The following is a 22,804-nucleotide window of genomic DNA, read 5'->3' as shown; positions in this document are numbered from 1 at the left end:
AACCAAGGAGAAAGAACATGTCACTTCTCCATGGAGCAGCTCAGTGGGAAAACAAAGAAAAACAATGACTAGAGGGCTGCATATTCAGGGAGGGCAAAGAGCACTGTGTCTTTGTGTGAGTGAAAGTTTCAGCACACGCATAAATGTTACGTATGTTGTGCATGTGTATCCTACACGTTCTTAATATACATGTATAGTCTATATATATATATATATATATATATACACACACGTGTATATATATATATATATATATATATATATATATATATATATATATATATATATATATATATATATATATATATATATATATATATATATATATATGTGATAGAGCAGAGAAGGGTCTTTGTCTGTTGGATTATGTCTTTGACTTGTGCTTGTCCATCTCTTCTTGGAAAAAAAAAAACAAGCAGACCAAGGCACCCTCCTTGCTCAGTGGTGCTTTAAATCAAAATAAATGAGAGAGTCACTATTCAATAGTCTAACTCAGTTTTGCTCAGTGGTGAAGGTGATTACTTCAACCTCCCACCTGCAACACCCCACCCTCTCTTGTTTGACTGAGTGCATTAGAGAACACTTAGCTTGCTGTGAAGGTTATACCCCTCTCTTGTGACACACAACCTAGTCTTACATGAACACCCAGGTGGTGTAATCTTATAATCTTAAAACTAAATCATTCCTGCTTTTCCCATCACAACCCCAACAGGCGCATTTGTGTGGCAAATGGTGGAGAACGCAAGTGATATTGCTGCTATTTCTTTGGGGACTATCAACCAAGACCAAAATGAGGCACAAACTATCTTGGGAGTTAATTGTGTTCCTGGTAGTGGGGAGGGGGGACGGGCTTGACCTGCTTGTGTATGAAATAAAAGAGAAGACGAGAGGCACTTAAAAGGGTGTTATACGTTTGGTGCAGGGGCATCCAAAGCCTTTGATGTGGGTTTATCAGCAAACAAAATGAATACAGATCCTGGGGTGTTCAGGGAAGCGTATGTACTGTAAACGAGAGAAGACTTAAGCTAACGAGTGAACGCACACATCCGAGAACATGCCTATCGACAGCAAAGCCAGGATTTATGTCTGCAGTGAACGATGAAAACCACAGGAACAGAGTATTTACACAAAGAGCTCTTTGAGTAACCGTGCAGTTTTGTCTGTGTGTGCAAGAGTGCATTTATCACATTGCATATGTTTATGTATATGTATATAACTGAGAGGAGCACGGTGCAAGCGAACAGCGAGGCGTCAAAAAGAATGTGGAGTTCTTCGTTGGTAATCTCTGGAAACTATCACTGTGACAATCAACTTGAGAGGAAGTGTCGGGGGAGACAAGGGAGTCTCATCAGGAGTATCAGAAATCAAACAGCACACTCAGATGGTGCAAAGCCTTATTGATTTTCAACCGAAGGGGAAAGCAGAAAATTCATAATCCCTAACCCCCTCAAGGCATCTATTCCCAGCCATCACACCTCCCAACCCCCCGATCGTACAATAAAATTCTCCTAATACAATAAAATGCCCTCTTTGAGGCTGCTGAGCTATCGGGTCATTGTATATGAGAAAAATATTAGTATGAGAGAAATATAAATAAGGAGAAGATAGAAGAAAGATAAACGAGTCAATGAGAAAAATTGAACGGCAAAAATGGGAAAGAAAAAGATCTAGTTTGAGTTTGGTGCTACAAATATGGGTTTGTTGTCAACAATATCACCTCATTGAAATGCTGTCACTAGAGCTGTCAGACTGTATGCGATAATACATTACCTAAGCACAGAGGTACGGGGTAATTCCATCTTCTGACAGGACCAGGCATGCAGGTAATATATGCATTACCCTGTTCAAGAAAACAAACAAAAACTGTTTACTGTCAATTCCCTTTCAGCAAAACACTGTGAAGTTAAAAATGAAAAGGAACACGATGAGATCAAACCAGCAGGTGACCCCAGTATATTTTATCTCTGTCCTATGGATCTTTGGATTTAGTGAAAATCCCCTTCTTGTATGTAAATATCAAGAGTAGGGCAGGATGTTCTCGCTGCTAGGTATACAATGGGAGTAAGCACCCCGAGATAAGAACAGAAAAAAAAAAATCTGCAAACATAATTGTGTTGAATACAAAAAAGGGAATCTAAATGTGATGGTTAATATTCAGAGCATTAATGTTGTTTTAAACATAGAAACTGGAATTTGCCTGCATGTTTGTAAAATGCATACATGCAGGGTGATTCTCCAAAAACCTGTACACTAACATCACGCCTGAAAAAACATAGCTATACTGCGCACTCACACACTAAACTAAACTCAAAAGACTCATCCATACTGTTGCTTTTGTTACTACACGCGCCTCAAGTCTATTTCTGGTGTTCAGACACTCAGCCTGAAGATGTGTGTAAGAAGTTGCTGGTTAGTCCAGAGAGGATATGAAAAGAAGAGAATGCCCGAGCTGGGAAGAAAAATCGGTGTGGGATTAGCGAGGCGACTGTTAACACAATCCATCGCCTGTGGCCTTGGAAGGTTCTACAGCTCAAAACGGCACAGCCACTGAATCTACTCAGGCAGGATTGGAAGAAGTTAAAGCTGCTTTGTAACGAACACACTAGGACTCACACTTACACAAACATGCAAGCAGGGAGGCAATGTACGCACACATACACGCGCACCACTACAAATAAACTTGCAAACACACTTGCCTATTCACATACTTCTTTCCTGTACTCTTCCGCTCACACACACACACACACACACACACACACACACACACACACACACACACACACACACACACACACACACACACACACACACTCTCATCAAAAGGACTTGATTCCTCTGTTTTAAAACATTCATCCTTTAGAGGATCCCCATGAAAATGTCACTCATTTAGCCAGGTCAATATTTTTCACTAAGAGAGCTGCAGATCTGCACTTCATTTTTCCACCTACCTGTAGTGAAAAGCCTTGATCACATTGGAAGGAAACCATGTCACCCACAGTGTAACGATCTCCAACTTTTCGGCCATTACTGGGAGGCAGCGGCTCTGGACACGAATCCAAACCTATTGCTTAGGACAGAGTCACAACACACAAGTGTGGACAGCAATCATTCTTCTGCATATCAAAGAAACTCCTCCATATATATTTGGAGTAAATATTTACATTTAATCAACCAGTACCTATAGAGGGAAGGAATAATTTAATTAAAACCAACCTTTTTGACATAATTATAAAATTCCTCATTTTAATGTGCTTGTAATCGCATATTAATTGAGCAAGCCCCCCCCCCCACCACCACCACCACCACGCCGACTCTTTGTCTCTCTTTCCCTTCATCATAACGTTTAGAAAGTGGGGCAAGCTATGAAGCTATTCTGCTCGTGGCTGTAATCGCAAAATCCTTCTGACTGTGATCTGAAGCAATCACTGTGAAATTACAAAGCAATCCCTGAAGTATTACTTGACAGACGCATTGAGCCCATTGGAAAGAAATGATTACAGTGCCATTTGCCAGGTAGTGAAAGGCTTGAAAGGCTAGATATTGTGTTTTAATGGCTTAAAAGCAATGGTGATGCCAGCTATATGGACTATATTAATGTAGGACATTTTAAGGAAATTTGAGCCTGCTCAAAGCCTGCTTTTTACAAATAAAAGAAAGAAAAAAAGACAAGAAATATAGTCAGGTTGCAATTTCATTTATCTAAGAAGTGACTAAAATATATTGACAGGCAGAGGAGAAAACATTTTACATCATTACTTTGAGGCATAAAATGCTGTTATTCAATGAAAGGCAGCACTGGAGACATCCTCATCTTAAACATTTTTCAAATCGCACCAGTCGTCTGTCAAACATTGTTTTTCGATGCATCAAACAACACGAAAATAGGCCGACGAAAAACAGGAGACAGTTACCTTCATAATAACCCAAATACAAATCTAGATGGTTTTATTAGGGTTCCTTCGTAATCTATAATTTGTAAGCAGGCCGCAGGGAGCGGAATAGTGTAGACAAATACAGCATCCCCAACAATGTTGCAGGCAAACACAAGCATTTCACAAGCACTCGCATTCAAGCCCACTCAAAGAGTTAACTTGTCCAAACAAGTCAGTGGGTGGATGAACACAAACATGGTAGGGGAAGTGCCCACAAAAGATTCAGAACAATTTAAAGCCGACTAGCAGGAGTGGTCACTCCACTCAACATCTACTGAAAGTTGGAGAGGATATTTGAGTGGGAGGAGACGGTAACCCAAGAGACGCAGAGCAGGAAGCAACGTGAAAGCAGCTGGAGATAGAACAATTCAACAAGAGACGAGCTACTGTACAGGGTGAGTGGGTGGATGCTTTGAAGCTGTGAAGTTCTGTCATATGTGGGTATAAATAAGAGCAATACTTTGACAAATTCTTCGACTTAGAAATGTTTAATTAATTTCAAGGAGATTTGATGACACAATTCACAAGAGCGGAGCAGTTGCTGCTAAAAAATTAGGCTGCCAGAAGGTAATTTTGAGATTAAAGCACAATGCAGCTCTAAAATTGTCATGTGTACTCGTGATAAGGAATAATCGGCCTGTCTCTTGCAGTTTTTTGTGAAATTTGCACTGTTCACTTCAAACAATGAAAATATTAAAAGGTTGTCAAACCCTGTAATAATACAAAATGCCCAGGTTCAGGAAAAATGACCCTGAAAAATCAGAGAACAGTTCCCAAAGCCAGAGGTGGAGCACCAGATCTTAGGTCAGGTTAAACATGTGCGTCTGCCAACATTATGGTCCAGGTTCCTGCCACCTTGTGATGTTTTCCGCTCAAGCCGTCAGGAATCACATTTTGGATCGGCCACCTGTTTCTGCGTGTGCACCCATGTCTTGAAGCAGTGCTATCCTTATCAAACACAAGACCCTACCGAATGCATCCAGGCAAAGCAATTTCAATCATGTGTGTCATCAGTTACTAACCAGTGGTGCACACTAGCCGAGAGTTTCTGCTCTTGTGCATTTACATAAATTCGATCAGTTCAATATTTATTTTTTAAAAATTAAACTCGACCTGCAAAACAACACAACTGTTTAGTATTCCAAACAGTAGGAGGAGGTTCGAGACAAAAAAAAAGAAAATAAAAAATGCAAGGACAATAAAAGCTACCTGAAAGATGAGGCAGGAAAACATGCAGGTCAGACAATATAGAAGAGCCTACTGTGGAGAAAAAAGTTTCTTTGCAAAGGTATATATGCAAATGCAACGACTCATTTTTACGAGGCAATATACTGCGGATACACACTGCTCACAGCTCAGGCGACTCCAAGTTTAAGATGCGGAGGAGATAAAGTGTGGCAGGTGGTGGTTTCCACCTGTGGGTGGAGGAGCAGTAAAACAACTTAAGGTAGATCGTCTCAGTTTTTCTTTTTTTTTAAACAGACATTAACAAAGTGTGAGGCACAATATCAATTACGACACTGTGACATTTTTATGTCGTTCATCAGATTTCCATCCCTAATCCTGCCACTAATTTTTAAATATGACGACTTTTATCAATATAATAAACCAGCCACTGTAATTTCTTTGCACAATTAACTTAATCAAGACATTAAAGTATCAAAATGACACAGTGCATGAATGTATTTAGTATTAACACACTATGTGCAGAGGAAGTGAGTGCGTTAAATGAACAATCAACAGATCTCTTGAGATTATACATGCGTCACAATGACACCTGTTATGCAACAAGATATAGTTACCTGTTTATTGTGAGCAAAAATATGTAAGACTGTGTTCTTGCAATATTTTCTTACAGAGTTACAGCACCAGTCAAAAGTTTGGACAGACTCAAATTTTTGAATTGTACTCTATACGATGTTGGGTTAGATTAAATAAGACACATTAAAACTAGTACACAGCTGTGCTGCATGCCAGGACTGACTGATAAAAAAATCTAAAGCCAAGTCTATATGTGAATAGATGTGATCTGTGTATGCACAGATGATGCTATTAATACAAGTGACTTTGAACCAGAATGCAAATAGTAGGCTTATAGTTTAGTAGCAAATGCTAACAGATGTGCATTTTACATACACTAGTGGTGTCACTTTTTCTAGGTCATCATACAGCATAGTACTGAAAAATAGTGTAGTAAGAAAATGTGAATGAGTAGTAACCTGGTCATTTCTGCTCTTAATCTTTAACAATGCTGCAGGGCTTAGCTGTGATAGATGTAATTCATAAGGAAAAATGTGGAAGTACTTATCGGGGAGATTACAGGTAGTAACCATAGACTTGACACTGCTATATTTTCTTGGTGTGACTGAAGAAAGTCTGGAAAGATCTTAAGACCATGTCAAAGAAAGAGTGCCTTTCTGAGCTGTCAAACAATTGATTCAGTGTGGTGTCACAGTTATTCCACGTAGCAGTGACAATAAGCCAAACTTTGGTAGACTTGATTTGGGATGCAAGCTGCTATACAGCATGTGCGAACACTGCAATTATGTTTTCAGCTATAGCATTCTGTTTGCCTTAGGAGAGCTGCTTAAACGTTTTTCTTTTAAGATGTTGTACTGGCGGGTGGTATAAAGAATTTCTATGACTGGTCTCAGTGGACTGCAACAATCACCCAAAGGAAACATTTTAAAACAGATGGTTAGTTGGCTGGGTGTGTACCAATCGCTGTTGCTGTTTTCTACCCCCTCCACTGAGCTTTCAGAGCATTAATTGGGAACCAGAAACTCAAGTGCGTGAAATATAAATGACTATTTCAAGCCAACCAGTGTAGATGCATCTAACTACAGGTCAGAAGAGGATTAATGTAATAGCTAATGTGACCAAATAAATTAGACTCTGAAATCTGCTATATGTAGGATAAAATATCAGAAAGTGAAAAAACTGCAATACTTCACGAGTGGCTCCATAGGGAAGCTACATGGATTAATCGCACATCCCATTTTTTTTCTTTTTTTTTTTTTGCAGATAGGAAAAGTAGCAGGAAAAGTAACAAATAGCAAGAGAAGAAAGCAGAGAGGAGATAAACTGGAGCGTTGTTTGCACAAAGAATCAGGGAGTATACTTTACAAGGGCAGCAGTGGCAAAGTGTAAGACAGACACAGAGCAAAGAGCTGATTGTGATTCTCAGCGGTAGGTAGAGGTAGTGGGGGTGGTGTGACATGGCGTGGAAGTGCAGAAAGGAAAGAGCGCACTGAGAGACATGAGTACAGAGTGGCTCCAAACAAGAAGAACGAAGCACCTACTGTGAGATACATGACTGTGAAGTCGTTCTCAACAGTGGCATGACGCTCACAGACTGACACAACTGACAGCAAGGACACACACGGTGACAGCAGTGATTTTTCTTGTTTTCCAACAAATTTGCAGAAAGTGACAGTTTGAACTGAGCTCACTCAAAAAAAAGTGTGACTCTTTAGCTGTTATGTATGTGTAAAAAAATTCAAGGCTGGATGTATTAAAGCGTTGGCCGTCATTTCTGTTTTTGACATTTCCATATCGTCCTATTTTAATCACAGCATTAGGAAGTCTTCCCGGTCTTTCCACACTGCCACAAATGTGCATCACAGACAATGAGTGGGTCTGCCCACAGTCTCGTATCAGCCAATGAGTGGTTAGTAAAAAACCAGCAGGAAGACAAACGTGAAGAGCAAACAAGAGAATACACGCCAGCTTAAAATTTAACTAAGAGAAAAGGACATTAGAAGAGACAAAGAACGGTGCCTGCAGTGTAAGTGAATTAAAGAAAAGCTGCATGGATCAAGGACAGAGCTTTTTCTTTGAGATGTGCAATTTTTAAATGGGAGTAAATCAGGCACTCCATTGGGGCACGCTACACTCCTTCAATTCTGATGCACAGTAAATGTTTAGCATGCTCTTTAGCAAATATGCCTGGAAGTGAACAGTCCACTGAGAGATAAGGAAACTTAGTCCTTAAATGAATGAAAAAAAAAGGATGTGGGTCCAGTAAGTTGAAGCTATGGGGGGAATTTAAAAAAGAAGCCACTCGGGAATACCAAACTACCATACCAGAAAAGCGGATACAAAGCCTGAAAATTAGAAAAGATAATGAGGAAGAAAAAGCTTTGCCCACTCACTTACTCTCCATTTCACACCATTTTTTATAGCTCCAACTGTGCCATCCACACCAGCTGTCCCTCTTATTCCTTATACCCTTGTGCAGCAGCTGGAAGTCAGTGGCAGATGGACGCAGAAAGACAACAGACAAAGTGACAGGCAGGCAGACGAGCCGTCTCTCCTCATACCTGTGTACTCCAAGTGGAAGCCGGCGGCAGATACACTGATGTCAGACTGGAAGGTCAGGTACAGGTTGTTGGATGTGCTGTTCAGCAGTTGGGGAATTGTTGTACCTGAATCATAAAATATACAAAAGAGCCTGTGTACTTCACTTTCTGGATTTAAGCCTACCAAAAGCATGTGAACGTGTGCAAAGTATTTAACTCTGCACTGCTTTCTGTTACACAGTTTAAGAAAATCATGCTCAGTACATCTCCTCTAGCTCTTTAGTCACAGAAGTCAGATGCATAAAATCACATCGAGGAAGAGGAATGGTCTACAATTCAAATTCACTGCAAAATAATCTGTATGTGCAGCTACGCTGAGCTCAGGGAACATTTTCTCTGTTCCCCGTGTCTTTAGGAATTTGCGGTGAGACTTTAGCTTGTGATTATAATCATCTTTATCAATTTAGCCAAACCTAAACATGATTGCTAGCCATTTAAAACGCCTGACCCTTTTCACACTGCAGTTAGTTCTGCACTCTGGGGCTGTTTCACTTTTCAGAGAGTGTCTTTTTCCTAAAGGAGATCTCCGTATCAAGGCTGAAGTCATTATGTTAAACCAGCCGCTCGTATTCCAGAATTGAGCATCTGAAGTGACGTGATGACCTGTTTCTTATAGGTTACTGAGTGACAAACACACCGTTTCTAATAATGTAAACCCGAAGGCAACACTACGAATGTAAAATGAAACAGGGGTTACATTATAAAGCTCTCAACTGCAAAGGCCAGGACACTGTGACAGAGCAAGCGGTTCTTTTTTTCTCCTTTTTTATCGTTTTTTTGACAGCATTCTCAAAGGTCATCAGCTCGATCACCGCATCTGTCTCTTGCTGGGATCTTGTGACACCTGATTGAAAATCAAGTGGGAGCTGACAACTAAAATTTAGATGTATAACATTTACCTGAGTAGCTACCAAGTCTTGGGGCATTACCATCAACGCCATCAAAAAAATCCAGCGAATCCCAGTTGTGTTCTGTGGCAAAGGTCACGACCTGAATCTGAAAGGGAAACATAACGTAATACAAAAAGTTTAATAAGTATGAAACCTTAACAAATTTCCAAAGGAAAAAAAAGGAAAAAAGCACGAGTTGGGAAATGGCTAACTTGTATGTATCAGTAATAAATCCACCCCTCAAAAAAAATCTCTTAATCTTTCATCAAACATGACTCTGCTAAGATCTGCATCTGTCTTCTCACCTGGATGCCGGCTCCCTCAGGAACAGAGATTTTCCAGGCACAGTTCAAATAGTTGGCATATGGATCTGGATATCCGGGAGAGAGGATAGTACCCTTGCGTTCAGTTAAGACTCCACCACAGGGAACTAGAAAAAAGGAAAGCATATGCAAAAACTGAGTTCGGGCTAACTGAAGTCACGTATGCACCTAAAAATCAAAAGTGGACCAATATGGGTCACAGCAGCAAAAATATCCAGCTCTCACACTTTTAAAACTCCTAACTGATCATTAATAGATGGATGTTAAATGAGCAAATGGAAAAATCCCTTCAGCTGATGAAATTCTATTGATACAAAGGAAAGATGAGGCACCCGTAGCATAGTGAGCCATGATAATGTAAATCTACTCTATTTTACAGTGGGGCAAAAAAGTATTTAGTCAGCCACCGATTGTGCAAGTTCCCCCACCTAAAATGATGACAGAGGTCAGTAATTTGCACCAGAGGTACACTTCAACTGTGAGAGACAGAATGTGAAAAAAAAACCATGAATCCACATGGTAGGATTTGTAAAGAATTTATTCGTAAATCAGGGTGGAAAATAAGTATTTGGTCAATAACAAAAATACAATTAAATACTTTGTAACATAACCTTTGTTGGCAATAACAGAGGTCAAACGTTTACTATAGGTCTTTACCAGGTTTGCACACACAGTAGCTGGTATTTTGGCCCATTCCTCCATGCAGATTTTCTCGAGAGCAGTGATGTTTTGGGGCTGTCGCCGAGCAACACGGACTTTCAACTCCCGCCACAGATTTTCTATGGGGTTGAGGTCTGGAGACTGGCTAGGCCACTCCAGGACTTTCAAATGCTTCTTACGGAGCCACTCCTTCGTTGCCCGGGCGGTGTGTTTTGGATCATTGTCATGTTGGAAGACCCAGCCTCGTTTCATCTTCAAAGTTCTCACTGATGGAAGGAGGTTTTGGCTCAAAATCTCACGATACATGGCCCCATTCATTCTGTCCTTAACACGGATCAGTCGTCCTGTCCCCTTGGCAGAAAAACAGCCCCATAGCATGATGTTTCCACCCCCATGCTTCACAGTAGGTATGGTGTTCTTGGGATGCAACTCAGTATTCTTCTTCCTCCAAACACGACGAGTTGAGTTTATACCAAAAAGTTCTACTTTGGTTTCATCTGACCACATGACATTCTCCCAATCCTCTGCTGTATCATCCATGTGCTCTCTGGCAAACTTCAGACGGGCCTGGACATGCACTGGCTTCAGCAGCGGAACACGTCTGGCACTGCGGGATTTGATTCCCTGCCGTTGTAGTGTGTTACTGATGGTGACCTTTGTTACTTTGGTCCCAGCTCTCTGCAGGTCATTCACCAGGTCCCCCCGTGTGGTTCTGGGATCTTTGCTCACCGTTCTCATGATCATTTTGACCCCACGGGATGAGATCTTGCGTGGAGCCCCAGATCGAGGGAGATTATCAGTGGTCTTGTATGTCTTCCATTTTCTGATGATTGCTCCCACAGTTGATTTTTTCACACCAAGCTGCTTGCCTATTGTAGATTCACTCTTCCCAGTCTGGTGCAGGTCTACAATACTTTTCCTGGTGTCCTTCGAAAGCTCTTTGGTCTTGGCCATGGCGGAGTTTGGAGTCTGACTGTTTGAGGCTGTGGGCAGCTGTCTTTTATACAGATGATGAGTTCAAACAGGTGCCATTCATACAGGTAACGAGTGGGGGACAGAAAAGCGTCTTACAGAAGACGTTACAGGTCTGTGAGAGCCAGAGATTTTCCATGTTTGAGGTGACCAAATACTTATTTTCCACCCTAATTTACGAATAAATTCTTTACAAATCCTACCATGTGGATTCATGGATTTTTTTTTCACATTCTGTCTCTCACAGTTGAAGTGTACCTCTGGTGCAAATTACTGACCTCTGTCATCATTTTAAGTGGGGGAACTTGCACAATCGGTGGCTGACTAAATACTTTTTTGCCCCACTGTATGCCATTCTTATACACACGACATGCTAATCATCAAACTCAGTGGACCGCAGCATGGAGCCATAGACTTATCTCATGCGATACACAGAAGTAAACAGTTTAACCCTGATGTGTAATTTAATCTCTCACAGGCCATACAAAACAAATCTTTCAATTGTGAATGCTATTCTGAGCATGCCCTGTTGCTGCCAATGCCTCCAGTCATTTATTTATCAACCCTCTGAGCTCTCAGATGAATTGACGCTCTGAGTATGATGTGCTGAAATTGTCAAGGAGTGCGATAAAGCTTATTATAACTCAAACAACAACCACCACCAAATCGTGACGATATGTCCAAGTACCGTTTCGAGACGAGTGCCAGTGGCCCCAGTATTCAACCGGGACTATTCTATGCAGTAATTCTGGCTTACAATGAGAAGCAGTCCCTTTCTATTGAAATAAAGTTCTGCTGACTAATACAGAAACCTGCAATAACCTGTAGGATATTGTGCTGTTGTGATAAAGTGTTATGACACCTTATCATCAGAGAGAAGTGTAAAGTGGTTTATATTTTATCCCTGTATCCCTCTATGTTTTCTCTCCTGGGAACGATTGTTCTGCTGTCACCAGTAGCAAAGTATGAGTCAACTTAAGTCACGGCATATATTTCAACATTACTGTCGATACCTTGTCTAAAAATTAAGCAGTGTATTCAAACCAGCTGACTAAAGATATGAAGAAAATGGTAAGTAAAAAGAATCACAGACCTTCTGTTTTGTTTAATACAACCAACAAAGTAATTTCTTTATCAGTCCTCTGATGTTGAAGGTTACCAACCATTTGTGTGTTTCTCTGCAGCATGGGACCATAAACATAGCTGTCAGTCTAAGAGGACATTCAGCAGAGTAGTTCAAAGTGTTCTCACAAAGAAGAGACTGATACTTTTTGTCAAGGACAAGGGTTTACCCCCATGCAGGTCAATGATAATCACTATTTTTGATATCCATCAGCCGATGGCAGATACAATGAAAGTGACAAGAGGAGACATGGAAAACAAGGGGAAAAAAACAATAGTCTCCCTTTGCAATAAACACTAAAGTGGCTGATGGAGAAAGAGAAAAAAATATCACTTTAGCTATCAAGAAAGTACAGTCACAAGTTCAAAGTTATCAGCATTTTACAGGTGATATCTACCATCTGAAAGACACTTGGAGAACGGTGCCAAAGTGACTGCTTTGTTGCTTTTTATACTGAGTGACACATTAGAGACAATGAATTCTGTACTGCATCTCTCAGCAGTCACAGAGCGGAGTCATCACACTTACTGTATATACTCGCTACCACAGGTATAGCTTCTTCTGCTAAAGCACATCATGTGCAGACTACTTGGTATGGAAATCAGTCATCTCCTATACATGCACGAAAGTAGGATACGAGTTTGTGCAATTGTTTTGTCTAAAAATGAAAAAAATAAAGGTCAATGCCCATAACATCCATAGCAACACCGTGAGAATGTCATATCCTGTTGGCACCACTCAAAAGCTCCTTGAAGGTTTGAAGAGCTGTGCGATAACTAAGCAGAGATTGTTTCATGCTGCCTATACTGCACAGAAAATAATTTCTTCTCAACATCTTTGTTATTACCAACCCTTCAGTGATGAGCCAAACACCTGAGAGAAATTGAAACCAGTTTATGAACAAAGTACAGTCAGCTTTGCTGTGTTCCGGTGGGTTGTTTTTCTTCTTCTTCGTTATTCACCAAGAAGAAGAGCATCGCCTTGAGAACAAGCCTAATTTCACAACTCATTTCGGTCCTGTGAGAAAATGCAACTGGTCAAGCGAGATTGGAAAATATGACTGCAATAAAGGACTGAAAGCTTTAGACTTAGCGTAGGTAGACAAAGGTTGGGACCATATATTATATTACACTATAAAACCGCACAGTTTGATATGCAGGAAAGTGACAGGAGCTTATAATTGGAAATGTTTTAATCACGTAATGTCTGTGACATAATAGCTTAACATATTCTTAAATGGTTCTTGCACTTTTACAAATTACACATTCATTTCATTAAATGTTGCATACATTTCACAGTTGAAACAACCTTTTGTCAAGTTTCAGAATTCTCTATTTTTCATCCATCTTGATGTGACACGTTAATGCTGCATACAATAGTCACACTGAGTGATATCTCTGCATGCTAAATATATTAGTCAAGCTGCAAAGCTGCTAATCCATATAATTTGTTATGGTCCTGGGTCGGTCCTGGGGCTTTTACCCAGTGATTTTGTTTTTTTTGGGGGCTTTTTAGTTTTCCTTATGTAAATCTTTGATTCTTGGTTTTCTTTGGGTTTATATTCATGTATCTTTTTTTTCCTTGCTGTCTTCTTGCTCCCTAGTTCTATATATTATTCTCTTGTGTTCTGCCTTTTTGTGCCAAGTCCCAGTGTTTGGCTACTTCCTGTTTTATTTTGGTAACACATGGCTACTGTGGTTGGTATTTATATACTTGCCCTGTCTGGTTTTCTGAGATTAGTTTCAGCTGTGTTCCCCTCCCGTTTCCTCTTTCTTCATTACTTTGTGCTTTCATTGTCCCTGTCTCCTCTGGCCCTTTGTCAAATCGTCCTACCAGCCGTCCTGTCCCTATTGTTTTCCCCTGTGCTTTCTTGTGCCTTGTGGATTTTGTTTACCATTTCTGGACTGCCTGTTACTTGTTCTTTTCATGGAATAAATGCTCAATTTGACAGTCAACCTTCATCTACCACACTACTATCCTCAGTCTTTCACCACACCTCCCATAGCTAAATCTGATAGAAAGGACTGGAGAAAATATTTGTTCTCCGATTCTCACAGATGTGTTTTTGGCCAAAAGAGTAAAAGTTATAAATTAATAAAAAAGACAAAAGCGTTAAAGTAATAGAAACACACCATTAGATAAACTGGCAGTAATTTCCGATTTCATTGTGGAAAGTTAAGTAAACTTTTAAATGTAGCGAAACCTCAAGAGCAGCTCATTTTGCTCCAGAGATGCACTCTGGCCTGGCTTTGCTTCACACTTCCAGACTGAGACACTTTAATTGGTCTTGGGAGGCTATTGCAAAACAAGAATCCACTGTTTAAAAACAAACTCTGCACGACACTGTTTACTTGTTGACACCTTCGAAAAAGCCAACAGTGAATTCCATAGCGTGGGCATACCGAGCATGAATCATGGCAATCTGTGAGCTTATGCAATATGAGGATTTTCTACAGTCAGAAGTGATTAAGTATGTGTTTGAGACTAAGCTGCAATTCTGTCACTCGTGCAGGAAACAAGCCAGTGGACAAATATGCTCATCTGTTTAACTTCATTATCATTTCTACTTCAACCTGTAATAGGCAGTCGGTCATTTGCACAATCTAATGGGGACATAGGAGTCTACACACAGCTGAAAAAGATCTGACATAAGGGTTAGGGTTAGCATCTTTTTTGAAGCTCTGTCTACTGCTGCAAGTTAAACTTGCAGCGCGATAAACAAAAACATCTATTTATTCAAGTCAACTACTCAACATAAAAATTCAACAAAGTCTGCCCCAACATTATGCATCCATTCAGGCGGGGCTAATTAAATCACAACAGGACGTTGTAGAGACTCACCAGCAAAACCCTCATTCAGCAGCTTTGTACGTGTAAAATCAAAAGAAATACAACAGCCGCACGATGAGCGAGGTCAATCACATCTGGACGAGGAAATTAAAATATATCATCTGAAACATGGACACCTTTCTAGAGAGCGGTGTCTGATGCCGTCATATCACATAAAGAGGGCTTGAGTAATTGAGCATAGTGCGGGTTTTTTTTAGGCTTCCATGAAACTATATCCATTATTCTGGACGAGTACACTGCCGCTGGGGGAGATGCTGCAGCCAGATTCAATCTCCAGATAAAAATCACTATGTTTAAAATGGAACTGCGCGTGCCACTGCTAATCCCTTACCACTTGGCACTGGACTTGGATGAACCCTGGCTGGAAATCTCTCGCACTTACCGGCTGGTACTATTTACTGGCTGGCACAAGGCCTGACTTCAATAGATTTTACCTCATTTCATCTTTAGTCCTTGATCTCCCCAAGACAGATATGTGGGTGTCTTTGTGAGACTGACTGCATGTCCTTTTGCACGCTTTCAGGTATGGGTAGCAGTGTTTGCTGACAGCATACCTAAATCATCCTGTACACAAATATGGACTATGCATATTCATGCAGGTATATTTACATGTAAAATGGTTTTGTGCATGCTAGCCAAACATCCATGTAGGGAGAAATGTCTGTCCCTTCAGCAGATGGTTCGCATCCACCTTACATAGGCCGCCAAGAGCTGTTGTAATAATAGGGCTGTTGGATCATGGCTAGTTAATTATATTTTCTGGTTTTCAAAAATGTATGAATTTCTCTGTCCCTGTTTGTCACTGGTTTTGAACTTTAAATCTTTTATATGAAACAAGAGTTGCTGTCTTTTAAAACAACCTTATAAACTAGATATTATTGTTACGCTACAACACTACAACTCAACACTAGCTCTTCACAGAAGGTGCAGCGACAGTGGGTCCTCTCCACATTGACACAGACTCTTTAAGTCATTCGTAACTGTGTGTGTGTAAGTTTGGTAGCGAGTAGTAGAAGGCTATAGAGTGGGTTTACTAGAGCTTTTTTCATTGTGACCTTTCCCTGTTGCAATTTAAGAAAACATGAGCTGTCAGAGAGAACCAAAGTGGTACAACTGTGGGTCGGTCAGCTAAACAGTGACTAGAAATTCTTTATAAGGTGTAGAAAATGAGGGTGAGCCGCAGATTCAGGCGACTATTCACCGCAGATCTGTCACTGCAAATTACCACTTTCACATTGTCACATCATTTTGATACTGCAATTTGAAACATATAACATATTAGGGCTGCCACTAGGGATGGGTATCGAAACCCGGTTCTTGTTGAGAATTTTTGCAAACGTTTCCCTTATCGATTCCAGTCGCCCCGAATGACGTCACCACGTTGCGGAGTGTCATTTACCATAGCAGGAAACACGGCATCTAGTGTTTCACAGAGTGTTTCTGGGAAACACTCTGTGAGCCTCACGCCGAGGACATCAATGGGCTTACTGAGTGTATCACAGACTACATAACTTTCTGCACCGACTCCATTGTTCCAGCTCAGACTGTTCATTGTTACCCAAATAACAAGCCGTGGGTGACTAAGGACATCAAAGCCCTCCTCAACAACAAGAAGAGGGCTTTCAGAGGGGGCAACAAAGAGGAGGTGAGGAAGGTCCAGGTGTTACTAAAGGACAAGATCAGAGAGGCTAAGGACAATTACAGGAGGAAGCTGGAGTGGAAACTCCAGCAGAACAGCATGAGAGAGGTGTGGAGGGGCATGAAGACCATCACTGGATTCAGGCCAACCAACAGCAGGGGAGCTGAGGGAGGTGAGAATAGAGCCGACGAGTTGAATCTGTTTTTCAATAGATTCGACACCACAGTGTCTGCTCCCACCCCCACAACCTCACCTGCAGTCAGCCTGGAATCCAGAGCCACACCACTGTGCCAGCCTCTCTCTTCACATGTTGCCTCCTGTGAGATTCCTGACACCCCTCCCCCACCCATCACCTTCACTCAATACCAGGTTGAGATGCAAATGAGGAGACTTCACTCAGGCAAGTCTGCTGGACCAGACGGAGTGAGTCCCCTCGTCCTCAAGGCCTGTGCCCCCCAGCTGTGTGGAGTCTTTCATAAACTGTTTATGCTGAGTCTGAGTCTGCAGAGGGTCCCGGTGATGTGGAAGACATCATGCCTCGTCCCTGTACCAAAGACGCCTCGTCCCAGTGGCCCCCAGGATTACAGGCCCGTGGCACTGACCTCCCACATCATGAAGACCCTGGAAAGGCTCATCCTGGACCAGCTGCGACCCATAGTAAGACCACATCTGGATCCCCTTCAGTTCGCTTATCAGCCTCGTCTCGGAACAGAGGACGCCATCATCTACCTGCTCAATCGTGTCTACACCCATCTGGACCAGCCGGCGAGCACTGTGAGGGTCATGTTTTTTGACTTTTCCAGTGCTTTCAACACCATCAGGCCGACCCTCCTGGGTGATAAGTTAGCAGCGATGCAGGTGGATGCTTCTCTGGTGTCCTGGATTGTTGATTACCTGACAGGAAGACCACAATATGTACGTCTCCCACAGTGTGTGTCTGACAAGGTGATTAGCAACACAGGGGCACCACAGGGGACTGTCCTCTCCCCCTTCCTCTTCACCCTCTACACCACAGACTTCAGCCACTGCACAGAGACCTGCCATCTTCAGAAGTTTTCTGATGACTCTGCGGTGGTTGGATGCATCAGCAGGGATGATGAGACAGAGTACCGGGCTGTGGTCGACTCCTTTGTCACGTGGTGTGAGCAGAATCATCTGCAGCTCAACGTGGCAAAGACCAAGGAACTGATCGTGGACTTCAGGAAGACCAGGAAACACTTGACCCCTGTTTCAATCCAGGGGGTCAGTGTTGACATTGTGGAGGACTATAAATACCTTGGAGTACACATTGACAATAAACTGGACTGGGCTAAAAACACCACAGCACTTTACAGGAAGGGCCAGAGTCGTCTCTATTTTTTGAGGCGACTGAGGTCCTTCAACATCTGCCAGAAAATGCTGAGGATTTTCTATGAGTCTGTTGTGGCCAGTGCGATCCTCTATGCTGTTGCATGCTGGGGGAGCAGGCTGAGGGTCGCAGATGCCAACAGACTTAATAAACTGATCCGTAAGGCCAGCAATGTTGTGGGGATGGAGCTGGACTCCCTCAAGGTGGTGTCGGAGAGGCGGATGCTGTCCAAGATAAAGACAATGTTGGATAACACCTCCCACCCACTCCATGACATGTTGGTCAGTCACAGGAGCTCGTTCAGTGAGAGACTGAGATTACCGAAAAGCACCACTGAACGACACAGGAAATCATTCCTGCCTGTGGCCATCTCCCTGTACAATGCATCCACTTAACACACTGTTTGCTGCTACAACTACACATGTTTCTTTTCCAAATATTTATTTATAAGTGACTTATGTATGTATGTATGTATATATATGTATATATTGTACTATTCTTAGTTAGCGTATTGTCTGTCTTGTCTTAATGTTGGTTTAAAATGGAGCACTGTAACAAAAAATAATTTCCCCCAGGGATCAATAAAGTATTCTGATTCTGATTCTGATCTAAGCGGCTCAAACGCTCAAAAGTTTGGTTATACTTTACGAGAATGGATGACAACAGGGCAACTTGCAATACTTGCAAAGTAGATATTTCATTTAAGGGAGGAAACACTACGAACATCCAAAAGCATTTGCTCACAAAACACACGATAACCTTAAATGAATGTCGTGTTTTTAATTCCGCACCGGAGTCGTGAATCTCAACCCAGCAGCAGCGGTAACGTTTGTACGTCCTCTCCCGTTAATGCGGCAGGTAAATAATCAACTAACAGTGCATATTATGTTAGCACGATCTGCCTTATTACAAAACCTGCCATTACTGTGCATTTAGGTGACCATGATGAGAGAGACAGACAGAGTCTGGCTGGCGCTCGCCGGCAGTTGTCGCTGCAGTCTGCCGGTAGTGTCTCCTTTCAGGCCAGGATAGACGAATGTCACTGAGCAGTGACTAAGTTTGTGGTAAAAGGCTTGAACCCATTTGCCACAGCAGATGCCACCGATTTTCGGTAAGTGAATGTGTTTAATTGTAGGCAGGGACATTACTGGATATTCTTGTGTAATTGCTACAGAATAATTTATGTTAAACTTTGTTATTGCTACAGACGAATATTTCTTTTATTATTTTACATTTACAATTTTTTTTCCCGGGGACCCTGTGACACCCCATTGAAGAGCCGTAGGCTGGATCTCTTAAAGATCCCTTAAGATCTCACTGTTGGGTTTTTAAGGCCATGCTACTCCTAAATTTCTATCTTGTTCAAAGAGAAGATGTAAAACAAAGTTCTAAGCTATTCGACCTTAGTGTTCTCCTTTTTTTTAAAAAAAGAATCGATAAAGAATCGAATCGTTAAACAGAATCGAAAATGGAATCGGAATCGTGAAAATCTTATCAATACCCATCCCTAGCTGCCACAAACGATTATTTTGACAGTATAACTTTAATCTCAGCCAAACCAATTTACTCAGGAACAAATAAAATGGTAAAAAAAAAAACCAAACAATAACATTTTTAAGTTATCTAACGGCAGCTGGGATCCTTGTACATGCAGTGCTGCCATCTTCTGTTTCAGTCTGTTATTACACTCTTAAATCCTGCTACTTATTCCTGCGGCTTTTGTGATCTTACAAAGCTTCAAACGACGCGTCGACTATTAAATCAGTCGTCGACGATTTTGATAGTCGACGTAATCGTGACTGGTCGACTAATCGTGGCAGCCCTATAACATATCCATTATAATGGCATTAACCTTGCAAAGCACTATATTTATATCAAGAGTACATTAATAATGATTCTTGTCAAAAGCTACAACGTATTATATTGTACACATGCCTGGTCCCATCATATGTATTATAGATAGCATTACAATTTTGGCATCGCGGGACAGAATGATGGTGTTTGAATATTCTGTCCAGATTTATTTGCATATGGAGTGCTAATGTGTTAAAAAATACCTTTTATAGCAGAGCTGTTATACTGAACTACATTATACTGAGGGCATATAGAGATTAAAGTTCTTGAAAGATCTGTTGTTGTTGGATGTATTTACTTTACACTGATATTTATTTTTTCCACTTATCTGGAAAAACACAGGAACCTAAAACCCTTGGGTGAAGCTTGTTCTGTTTGCTGTTGCTTCTCTCTGCTGGTCTAATCTACCAGAGCCTGAGATTAGCTGCTTTGCAATGGGTGATGGACATTAGGAAAACTAATGACAGGAAAAAACCCCAACAAAAAAAACAGACACCAACTGCTTTTATGCACCTGAGCCACTTTTTGGATTGGTGTTTGTGCGTTTGTGTGTGTTTGCATGCATGCAGGACATGTGGCAAGGATTGGAGGATGATGACGCTTACCAACACATGTGGGCACAGTGCCGTTCCACTGGGCCAGGGCATTGGGCACAGCCTCGCACCTGATGGCATTGGAGCCGTGCAGCGTGTAGCCTGGACTGCATTCAAACAGTACTGCCATACCGATGCCAAAGTCATTCCCTATCCGCTTCCCAAAGCGGGGCTCAGGGACTGAGCTACACTGAGTGGCGCTTGTCCGAGGGACAGCTAAGGATAAAGGGGGAGGAAGCGAGCATTAGAGGAAGAAAGACAAAGAGCGTTGGGTGGGTTTGTTAGGCAGAAATACAACAGGGAAAAGGAGACAAGGAAAGACAAAGGAGGTAGAATGCAACAGTAAAGCCCTTGTGAATCTCCTCGCGCGTCATTAGTCACTCTCATCTGCTTTGCCAGGATAGGCTATTTGACTCCACATCATTTTGCTTTGTTCAGACATGCCCAGCCGCATCCAGTGGCACTCTGCTGAACAGCCCTCTGTTTGGTGAGCGCTGGGCTAAAGTACCTTCACCTTCCCCCGAAAGCAAACAAATGCAGTCAATGTAGCAAATAATTCATCGGATGAAACTCTGGAACTATAGCAGAAAATGTAACGTTACCTTGGTAAACAAAATGAAATCCTTTGGCTGTTTCTGTTCCATTTGTGGCAAACTTTAGCATGATCTTGTTTCCTGAACTCAAAGGTAGGGTCTCACCTACACAACAAAGCAAAAAGAAAAACATAATCAAGACAAAAATAGTAATTTGATTAGAATTGAGTCGCATGTGATTTACTGCCCGCAATTCTAAATGCTGCACTCGACCTTTCAAGGCCCTAGCCATACTTATGAGCGAAGAGAAACTAGGCTTCAAAGTCAGAGTGTTATGCTATTACCTGAGTGTGATCCATATATGGAAGAGAGAAGGGCTGAATCTGTTGAAGAACCATCATAGATCTCGACCACATCGCTGGTCAAAGTCTGGAATACCACAAACTGACCAAAGAGAACTGCAGGGAAAGAAGCAGCAGAGGACAGAGAACAGAAGACAACATGAAGGTGAATTTGTGCCAATAAAGGTTTAGATCTGTCAACATTCAGCTGATTTACTAGTTTGTACAGTCCCAAAGAGTGTGGCTGCTGCTTTGGCAATACTGCCGCTTGCTTGTAGTGAATAACATGCACATGTCTCTGCCCTGACAGACAAGTAAAACAGCCAAGCTGCATTCAGTATCAGCATTTGTACGACATCTATCGCTGGCCAGTTCAATCTTATTCTGCTGATTTACACAACCCTTCAGCGAGGCTGATTTATCAAGCTATTATTTACCGATATCAGCCACACACAGACACACAAACGCGCGCGCACACACAGATTCCAGATGGGATTTCTGTGTTTTTTTTAGCCCTCACAATTCCAATTAATATAAGTTTTATGTTAAGAACAGTATAACACTACGAGGGCACTTCAGGACTTTATAAGCTGCAGTAAAACATGTGACTTTTGGTGCAATATTCTTTCTGGACAGTAGCTTTTTATAGGTCACATTTTTCTCAGGCAAACTAACATCTGCTCCCTACTATAAACCTTTCCGTGGCATTTTCTGAACAACCAATAATTAGGTATTCCTTTGAACTGTGCATCTTTCTTTGGTGTGCCATGGCATTTAACATGTTCGGAATGACCTTCATACAATAGGGTGTTTTAACACCTAAACTAAAAGCAAAAGATCCCCTTTTTTCTGCAAAAATACTGCAATTTTGAAGGTTTAAAAACAGCCTTTTTAATAACCAAATAACCAACTAAATGTCTTTGCAAATATCAGCAATGCTATATTTCCTTCCTGTTGCTGGAGGGGTGTGTTGGTGGGGGCAGTGGATTGACAGCAGCTGACAAGGTGAGCTCAGGCACAGGCAGGGGAATGGGAGGAAGCGTAAACAAACTGGCACTGTAGCCTAAAAGCTGTGGGCAGGGAGTATTTTGTTAGCAGTAGTACTGAAGAGTAAGGACACGACAAGCATCCAAAACAAGTGAAATTTGGAGGAAGGTTTACACGCTGTTTAATATGCCACACAAGAGCAGTTAATTTGCTGTCTAGCCCCCAAACTGACATTTGCAGAGCACTTTTCCTCTGTGAATGTTTGTCCGCTCACTCAACAAACCAAGTTGCAAGACAAACGACAGTACCGGTACATCAGTCACTGTGACTGCTTGCAAAAGAACAGTGTTGTAAATATGTAAATGTAAATATGTAAATGTATGTAAATATGCCCTAAA

The 22,804-nt window shown here is 41.6% G+C and overlaps 1 protein-coding gene across 4 annotated transcripts in view; it reads right to left on the bottom strand.

Annotated features, from left to right (window-relative positions):
• Window positions 1-22,804, bottom strand: part of LOC146622512 (CUB and sushi domain-containing protein 3-like) — a 249,677-nt gene that overhangs the window by 78,511 nt on the left and 148,362 nt on the right. For all 4 annotated transcript variants that reach the window (XM_085366252.1, XM_085366249.1, XM_085366253.1 and 1 more), the window contains exons 32-39: window positions 21,423-21,536; window positions 21,148-21,243; window positions 20,558-20,761; window positions 9,489-9,613; window positions 9,193-9,289; window positions 8,255-8,359; window positions 2,949-3,067; window positions 1,771-1,840 (exon numbers count right to left, since the gene is read on the bottom strand). In XM_085366252.1, coding sequence (XP_085222378.1) covers window positions 1,771-1,840; window positions 2,949-3,067; window positions 8,255-8,359; window positions 9,193-9,289; window positions 9,489-9,613; window positions 20,558-20,761; window positions 21,148-21,243; window positions 21,423-21,536 — 930 coding nt within the window. The remainder of the gene's footprint in view (window positions 1-1,770; window positions 1,841-2,948; window positions 3,068-8,254; window positions 8,360-9,192; window positions 9,290-9,488; window positions 9,614-20,557; window positions 20,762-21,147; window positions 21,244-21,422; window positions 21,537-22,804) is intronic.

Source organism: Diplotaxodon limnothrissa, linkage group LG11, assembly GCF_057381915.1.
Source record: "Diplotaxodon limnothrissa isolate DT_005_m linkage group LG11, D_limnothrissa_male_GT1.1, whole genome shotgun sequence".
In the NCBI taxonomy this organism is placed as follows: Eukaryota; Metazoa; Chordata; class Actinopteri; order Cichliformes; family Cichlidae; genus Diplotaxodon; species Diplotaxodon limnothrissa.
Note: the sequence above shows the minus strand (reverse complement) of the source record. Positions and strands in the feature narration are given on the sequence as shown.